The sequence below is a fragment of the Belonocnema kinseyi genome, chromosome 2 (genome assembly GCF_010883055.1).
Source record: "Belonocnema kinseyi isolate 2016_QV_RU_SX_M_011 chromosome 2, B_treatae_v1, whole genome shotgun sequence".
In the NCBI taxonomy this organism is placed as follows: domain Eukaryota; kingdom Metazoa; phylum Arthropoda; class Insecta; order Hymenoptera; family Cynipidae; genus Belonocnema; species Belonocnema kinseyi.
In genome coordinates, this window is record NC_046658.1 from 130,468,193 (window position 1) to 130,477,509 (window position 9,317).

General features: G+C 31.5%; 1 protein-coding gene across 6 annotated transcripts in view; it reads right to left on the reverse strand.

Moving 5' to 3' along the window:
* Nucleotides 1-9,317, reverse strand: part of LOC117168125 (tensin-3) — a 639,780-nt gene that overhangs the window by 120,359 nt on the left and 510,104 nt on the right. For all 6 annotated transcript variants that reach the window (XM_033353532.1, XM_033353537.1, XM_033353534.1 and 3 more), the window contains 2 exons: nucleotides 8,168-8,465; nucleotides 3,863-4,100 (listed from right to left, as the gene is read on the reverse strand). In XM_033353532.1, coding sequence (XP_033209423.1) covers nucleotides 3,863-4,100; nucleotides 8,168-8,465 — 536 coding nt within the window. The remainder of the gene's footprint in view (nucleotides 1-3,862; nucleotides 4,101-8,167; nucleotides 8,466-9,317) is intronic.

Consider the following 9,317-nt stretch of genomic DNA (forward strand, 5'->3'; position numbering starts at 1 on the left):
ACGTATAAATGTTTCTGAAAAAGAACCTATACATGTTTTTGTACAGGGATCTATATATGTTTCTATAAAAGAAAGTATACGTGTTTTTGCAAAGATTCCTATACATGTTTCTGTAAAGTACCCTAGACGTGTATCTGTAAAGTATCCTAGACGAGTTTATGTAAAGGAATCTATACGTGTTTTTGTAACGGGACGTATAAATGTTTCTGAAAAAGAACCTATACATGTTTTTGTACAGGGATCTATATATGTTTCTATAAAAGAACGTATACGTGTTTTTGCAAAGATACATATACATGTTTCTGTAAAGTACCCTAGACGTGTTTCTGTAAAGGAATCTATATGTGTTTTTGTAACGGAACCTATACATGTTTCTGCAAAAGAACCTACACATGTTTCTGCAAAAGAACATATACATTTTTCTGTACAGGGATGTATACATGTTTCTGCAAAAGAACCTACACATGTTTTTGTACAGAGCTCTATATATGTTTCTATAAAAGAACGTATACGTGTTTTTGCAAAGAAACCTATACATGTTTCTGCAAAAGAACCTATACGTTTTTCTGTATAGGAATCCGCGTCTCAATTCACTTTGCAAAGAAATCTGTACAGGAACCTATACTTGATTGCAGGAACATGTACCGTTTTCTTCGCTAAACTTTTTGCACATAAACCGACAAGATTGCCTGTGCAGGTTCTTGTTCAGGACCGTGTCCAGAAACTTTTCCAAGATCCTTCGAGGTACCTATACAGGAATTATCAGTTCGGCGGAAAAACTGCATTTTCAAAATTCCCTGATTTTTCCCTGATCAATTATTCTTTTTCCCAGTCTATTAAGATTCAAAGACGAGCATTTTAATATTATAATATTTTTTAGTTGAATTTTTCAACAAATTTGGGGAATTTCAACATAAAGAGATGAATTTTCAATCTATTAGGATGAATTTTCTTCTTCAATAAACGATTTTTTAAGAAAAAAGGTGAAATTTAAGATAAAAAGATAAATTTTCAATCAAATACTTACATTCTACACCTACAAGATGAATTTTTAAATAAACAGTCGATTTGAATTACAAAACTACAAAGCATAATTCTTAACCAAATTGTGTCATTTTTAATTTAAAAAATACTAAATTTCGACCAAAACCAGTTCTACATATTTCTAACTAAATAATTAAATTTCCAACGGAAAAAGTCATAGATTATCTTCGAAACAAAACAAAATAAAAGAATTTTTAACAAAAGAGTTAGGTTCTTAACCAGAGTCCGGATTTTTACAAAATAATTGAATAACATTGTTAAAAATAAAAATAGTTGAAAACAAAAAATGTACTAGTTCAAATTAAAACGCAAAAAGCTCAAATTTCTTCCAAAAAGAGATGAATTTGTATACCGAAAAAATTAATTTTTAACCAAAAAGATTAATTTCCTATCAGAAAACCGAATTTTTACAAATGCATAAAATTACAAACAAATAGTTGAATTTTTAAATCAATAAGATCAATTTTCAAAAAAATATGAGGCAATCTGTAAAAAAATTAGTTTTTAATTGAAGAAACTGAATTTGCAACAATAGAGATGAATTTTTGACTAAAATGATGAATCCAAAATTTTCAACAATATATTTGAATCCTCAACCGAAGAAGATTAATTTGTAACAAAATAACTGTATTTTTATTAAAAAATTAGATTTTTACAAAAATTAATTTGATTTTTAAACTAAAAAAAAGTTTATTTTTCAGTACTAAAATATGAATGTTTTTACCAAGTTATGAATTTTCAAGAAAAATATAGAAACTTTGAAAAAAACTTAAATCTTAACCAAAAAGTTGTATTTTAACCAAAAAGAAGAAATCTCAAACCAAGGTAATTAGTTTTTTACCAAAACCACAATTTTTCAATCAAGAAAATAAATTTTCAACCAAAAATGTATCACGTACATTATGAGTTAAAATAAAGTTAATTTAAAATTTTGAAAAAAAACTAATTTTCAACAAAATTTTCGATTTTATTACAAAAGAAATAAACTTTCTAATATTTTTTTAAAAGAAAGTAACATCTCACTTTGAAGCTATCAACCAAAGAGATGAATCATCATCAAAAATGATGAATGTGGTACTGGAATAATTAAATTGGCAATTAAAAGTAAATTAATAATACATCAGAAAGAACGAATTTTTAACGAATAATGTAATAGTAGATATTTCAATCAACGTAGATTTGAATTTGAAATAAAAAATAGTTGAATCCATCTAAAAAAAGCAGCTTTTCAACGAAATAGTTGAATTCTTAACCAAATAAAATTAATTTTCAACTTAACAATTCCATTTTCATAAAAAGGATGACATTTTCACAAAAAGAAATTCATTTTTAAACTAAAAAAAATTAACTTAAAAAAATAGTTGATTATTCAGCGCTAAAAATATGAGTTTTTTTCCAGAAAATATTAATTTACAACACAAAAATATGAATTTTCAATAAAAAGTTATTTTACTATTAAAAGTCCGTTGTACTTTTCTCCCAATATTGTAAGTGAAGAGAGGAAAAGTAAGGGCAAATGAGAAAGAGAAAGTTGGGGAAATGAGGGGTGAAAGTGTAGCGGAAATTAGGGAAAATAAGCTGAGGGCAAGTCGGGGCGTGAGGGGAAATAAGAAGAGGGGAAATAAGAAGAGGGGAAATAAGAGTTTGAGTAAAAATATGAGGGGGGAAATGAGGGAAATAAGGGAGAGGAAACCGAGGAAATGAGGAGAAATAAGGTGATCGAAATAAGAGGCGTAAGAGGAAATAGAAGCGTGAGTAAAAATATAAGGGGGAGATAAAGAAAAGCTGGAAATGAGGAAGAAGAAGTTGGAGGAATGAGGGGTTTTGGTGTAGGGGAAATTAGGAGAAATAAGCTAAGTGAAAATAGGAGCGTAAGGGGAAATAAGAAGAGCGAAATTAGGAGTGTGACTAAAAATATGAGTGGAAAAATAAGGGAGAGGATGTTGGGGAAATGAGGGGTGTTTGCATACGGGATATTATGGGAAATAAGGGATGCTATCATAGAAGAGGTTATAAGAAATAAGGTGTGGTTAAGTAGGGACATGAGGATAAATTAGGAGAGGAGAAATAGGAGTGTAAGAGGAAATATGTGGGATAGAGAGCAAAGGAATTATGGGAAATAAGGCCAGGGGAAGTGAAAGAAATGTTCGGAGGAGAATAAGGGAAAATAAGTGAAGGGAAAGGCATAACAATTGATGAGGAAAGTCAGGGAAATTAACGGAACTAGGAGAAGGGAAATAAGAGAAAATGAGCATAGATGGAGTAGAGAAAATAAGGTGACAGGAAGTGAGAAAAATAAAGGATTTGAAGAAAGAGTGGCTAGTGAGAAAAGTCAAGGGAAATATGGCAAGGGAAGTTTTACCTTAGGAAGTGAGGAGAGGGTTAATTTAACGAAGAACAACTTCGGAAGGAAAGATTTTCGAAGAGTGGAGTCAGGAGAGGAAAATAAGGAATGAAGCAGGGAAAATAGGGGAAGTACATGTTTAAAATCTTGAAGATACGGAACCCTTTTTAATAGGCGCTGTGGCACCTATTTTAACTCATTTTTCAAGGTCAATTGCGATCTAAAAGATTTTCGGTCATTTGCGATCTAAGAGATTCCCGGTTATTTGCGATCTAAAAGATTCTCGGCCATTTGCGATCTAAAAGATTCCCGGTCATTTGCGATCTAAGAGATTCCCGGTCATTTGCGATTTAAAAGATTCCCGATCATTTCAAGGTTTCCAGGTCGAGTCACCAACTACCCTCATGCATTATTTTTCAAGAAACAGATACAACCCAGTTTGAGAGCACTTGGAAAATTTAAACTGGTACTTACCGTCATCGTTAATTTCAAGATTCGTATAACTATCCCAATGCAATATTGGGTCGTGGTGTGCCGAGGCGTGAGGCACCGCAGGAGTTGGAGCCGGAATTGGGCCATATAGACGCCTTGCGTCGGTCGCAAAATAGAGCGAAACTACGTTGTCTGCTGGACACCTTGGATCATCGCAAGCAACGTCCAGTTCCGAGCGGGGAAATGAGACGACATTTTCCGTGATAACGCATGTGTGGAACTGGAAATAAAATGCATTCACTGGATCAAAAAATTAATCTTTAATTAAAAATCAGTAGCCTGGATTAAAACGCTCTTGAGCAATATCCATTTATGGATATCCTTATTCAGAATAAAATTTATATTTCGATCCTTCGCAAAAAATTGTAATCGATTCTTATAGTCCTATTAATCGCTCAAGTCGAAATCGTAAAATGAATTCATGCGTGGCGCAATTAAGGAAGTAGTTTAGAACCAACAAATCTGATGTTGACGTAAGCATAAGAAAATGCAATCTGCAACCTTTTCTTAATTGGACTTGAAATAACAAACAAGAAGAAATGGAAAATGAGATTTTAATAGTTTGATCAAAGATTAAATTGTAGAGATTATTATATTTGTCTCTTTTATTTATTGTTTAAAGTTTTTTAAATCCATCTTGAATTCCTTGAATTTCGTAAAAACTCTAAAATCCCTTGAATTCTCTGAAATCATTGAATTCTTTGAATTCCCGAAAATTCGCTGACTTCTCTCAATTCTTAAATTTCTCCTTCCATATTCCGAAGTTCTAAATTCCTTTAAATCACTAATTTACTTAAATTACCTGATCTTTCCGAGTCATATATCTGACAAAAATAGTTTTTCTATGATTTTTAAAATAAGAATATTATAATTAATGTCGCTTCAAATAAAAAATATTAATTCTTACAAAAAAGTTCAAAGTCACACACAAAAAAACATTAATTTTCACCATGTTTTATGCAATCGAATTTTTTCTGACCGTCGCTTCTTACCAATTTTTGAAAAATGATTGCATTTTATGAAATGACGGCTTATTTTTTTCGGGAAAACTGCCTCTACAACTCTAATGTTTCCAATTTCGAAAGTAAATTTTTCCATGGCTGAAATCGTTAGAACAATTTTTTTAAGAACACATTTTCAAACAGATAAATATGTTTTAAGATTTTTTTAAATTGAAAGCAGTAAAGTTACATAAAATGTTTTCATGGAAAAAAGCTGTCATTTATTAAAATGCAGTCATTTTTCAAAAATTGGTCAGAAGCAATGGTCAGAAGAAATTCAATCGCAAAATACATGAATAAAGTTTTTTTTTTAATGAAGTTTAAAATTTTGCATTGAAATCAAATATCTGACTTTTGGCACAACAACTACCTTAAGCATACTGAATTCCTCAATATTCAGAATTCCCTGAATTCCTTGCATATTCTGAAATTCCTGAATTCCTTTAATATTCAGAATTTCCATAATTCCTTAAACTATTTGAATTCCTGAATTTCCCTAAATGCTCTAATATATCTCTGAATCCCCTCAAATCCTTAAGTATCCTGAATTCTTGAAAATCCTTGAACTCTCTTAATTCCTCTAATATTCAGGATTCACTGAATATTCTTGGAATTATATGAAATCCTTGAATTCCTGAACTTCTTAAATTCTTTGGATATCTTAAATTAGTTAAATATTAGAAATGATCAAAATTCCTGGAATTGTCTCAATTCCCTGAATCCCTGGAATAATCTGTAGTTCCGAAATTCCGCGGATTTTCGCAAATTTAAAACCTAAATATATAGATTCGCCTCAATTCCTGAAATCTTGCTAAATTCCTGAAAATGTCTAAATACCTTGAATTCCTTGTATACGCAAATTCCAGCAGTGGCCTGGAATTTATGAATACTCGGAATTCCCAAAAATAAAAAAATATTCGGAATTCCCAGAATCTATTAATTTTTCAGATTTAGGTGAATTCCTTGAATATTTGGAATTTCCGGTAGTTCTCCAATATTCAGAATTCCTTGAATTCTTTAATTTATCTGAATTCCTGACAATCATCGAATTCCTGAGTCTCTGCACTTCTTGAATTCTCTGAAAATCCTGAATTAGTTAAAAAGGTTAAATTCCCTGAATTTCTAGATTTCTATTAATTTCTTGAATATTCTATATTCCCGAAATTCTGTGAATTTTAAGAAGGTTTGGAAATTAAAAATACGGATTTCCGTGAATTCCTGAAAATGGCTGGATATCTCGAATTCTCTGAAATCTATGAAATTTTGGAATTCCCTGAGTTCTCTGATTACTTTAAAAATTCCTTCATTAACCTGGAATCAATAAATGTTCAGAATTCCCTGACATTCATCAATATTTAGAATTCCCAGAATCCATTGGATTGAGCTGAATTCCTGGAATATTTGGAATGTTCTGTGATCCTTAAATATTTAAAATGAACCAAATGTTTTTTATTATCTTAATTCCTGGAAATCAACGAATTCTTGGAATTCTTGAATTTTTAACATCCCGAATTAGTTAAATATTCGAAATTCTCTGAATCTCTTAAATTCTATAAATTCTCAAAATTTCTGGGAAATTATATATACCCAAAATTCCGTAAATATCCTTGAATACCTTAAATACCTTGACTTCGTTGAATTTCTCGAATACCCTTCATTCCTTCAATAACCGGGAATTCACTAATGTTTGAAATTCCCTAAAATTTGTAAATATTCGGAGTTCCCTGAATCCGTTGAATTTCCAGATCTAGCTGAATTACTTGAATATTTGGAATTTCTGTTAATCCTGGAATATTTAAAATTGCTTGAAATCCTGGAATATTCGGAATTCCGTAAATTTCTAAAACATTCTGAATACCTGAAATTCTCTGATTTCTATTAATTCTGTGAATAACTTAAATTTCTTGAATATTCGAAATACCCTGAATACCTGAATTTTCATGAATTCTCTATATCCTTGAATATTTTAAATTCCTGAATATCCATGGGTTATAAATTCCTCGAATATTTAGAATTCCATGTTTTATTTGAATTCTCTAAATTGCGAGAATTCTTTGAATATTCGAAAGTCCCGAAATTCCTTTAATTTGAAATCCATTAATATTCGTAATTTCGGAATTTATTGCATTTTTGAAATCAGCTGCATCCCTTGAATATTTAGAATTTCATGTAATCTTGGAATATTCCAAATTACTTGAATTCCCTGAAATCCTTGAATATTCAGAATCACGTAAATTTCTAGAATGTTCTGAATACTTAAAATTTCTTATATATCCTGAATGTCTTAAATCTCTGAATTTCTCTAAATAATTGTGAATTCCTTTGAATTCTTCTGAATTCCTCTGAAATCGTTTGAATCCCTCTGAATACCTTTGAATTCCATTGAATTCTTATAAATTCCTCTAAATACTTCTGTATTCTTCTAAATTCCTGTGAATTCCTTTGAATTCTTCCGAATTTCTCTAAATTCCTCTGAATTCCTTTATATTCTTCTGAATTCTTTGAATTCCTCTGGATTCTTCATAATTCTCCGGAATTCCTATGAATTTTCGTGAATTCTTCTGAATACCTCTAAATTTTTCTATATTCTTCTCAATTTCTCTGAATTTTAATGAATTCTTCTAATTTCTTCTTAATTCAGGGAATTGTCAGACTTCGGGGAAATTTCACGAATTCAGGGAATTACGCGCATTCTAGGAAGTCAGATACTTGAGAGGATTCCGCGAACTCAAGGAATTCAGGACATCTAGATAATTTACACGATTTCAAGTAAATCTAAGGATTTCCAAATAATGGACGAAATTCGTTACACCTCGAATCCCCTTTACTCGTTTAACCTTAAAAATATGTTCACCTGGTGGTCAAATCCCTAAGAGCAAAGGAGAGGGAGGGGGGATTTCTTCAGTAAAATGCCAAATTAATATTCCTAATTTAACAATAAAATAGTAAAATATTATACCAGTTCGGTAAAGTTTAAACAAACATCGACCTAGAAAATATCACGTAGGAAAAAAAACTAGCATTGAAGATAAAATTTAAAAAAATTTTTTTACTGCCGGACTAGAAAATCAAAATCCTGAATAATTTTCCAAGTAAAAATACTCGACCTCTTTTTAAACAACTATTTAAAGCATACATAATGACCATCAGTTATTTGACAAGAAATTATTTTTAAAAGACTCGTAAAAAATGTTTGGCACCAGTAATTTTGTTTTTGCCGGTACCGGTTTTTTTTTATAGGAAATATTTTTATTTCAGAAAAGAATGAAAAGGAAAACAGACTTACCTGAAGAGAGAACATAACTTCTCGGCTCTGCTTGGAGTACACTCTGTGGTAGCACTTGACAAGAATGTCTCCTCTCAAACGCAGACCGCCGAGATTCACAGTAAATTCTCGTGCGTTCGTTACGGAATAAAGGTCGGAGGTGTAAACTGGCGTGAGACCCTCGTACACCTTCAGGAAAGCTCGACATCCTGTAGGTTCGAAAAGAGGGACACCCAAAACGGTCAGATGGGTTAGATATAATGGTGATGGACTGATGCGTAGGGATCCAGAAAGCAGTCCACTGAAGTACTCAACGTACCTTTAAATAAACAATTTATCCACAATTATAAACAAAAAGAAGGTAAAGCTTCCTTTTACATCCCTACATTTTTATTTTATGACATTAGAAATATTGACAACATCAAAATCAATAAGCAATCAAATCTTTGAATATTAGGAGCTTAAACAATTTTTGCAACAATAATTAATTGTTCCCAATTTACAAAATAATAATTAGGAATTCGAAGTGAATGATATATGGCCAACAAGACAGTCCTGAAAAAAGTAAGAGTTCCGGCGGACCAGACTATACAATTTTTATGTGTTGTGGGTCGCTGATTCTGAATCCAAAGTTAGTTCTTGTTTTCTTTCTAATGCGAAAATTCCCTGACATCAAAAACACTTTTTTGTACATTTTACAAACCCAGAAACAAAAACAGAAAAGTAGGTATTCTGATGGACGATATTAGTTAAGGCTCACGTATTTTCGGTCGCTGGGTCCGATTCCGAAGTCGGAATTTGAATGCTATTTCTTAGTCTCGTCCGTAAGGATTAATACTTTTTTTTGCGAGGCTGAGAAATGTACAAAAAAGTGTTTTTTTAAGGTTAAGAAATGTTGAGGTTAGGAAGAAATCATAAGCTAATTTCGAAATCCGATCCAGCGACCCCAAATACGTCAGAATTAGCTAGTTTGCTCCCTCGAAACTCCTACTTTTTTGTTAGGGCAGATTACAAAACAAGTATCTTTTGAGGTCACAAAATTTTAATATTCGATAAAAACGAACCAACTGCGAAAGGGGGAGGGTCGGTAAGGCCGGTTTTTGGCCTAATTTATTTTTGGACCAAAAAATCTGAAAAAATCATGGTAGTATCTTATAAGTATCCCGAGTCG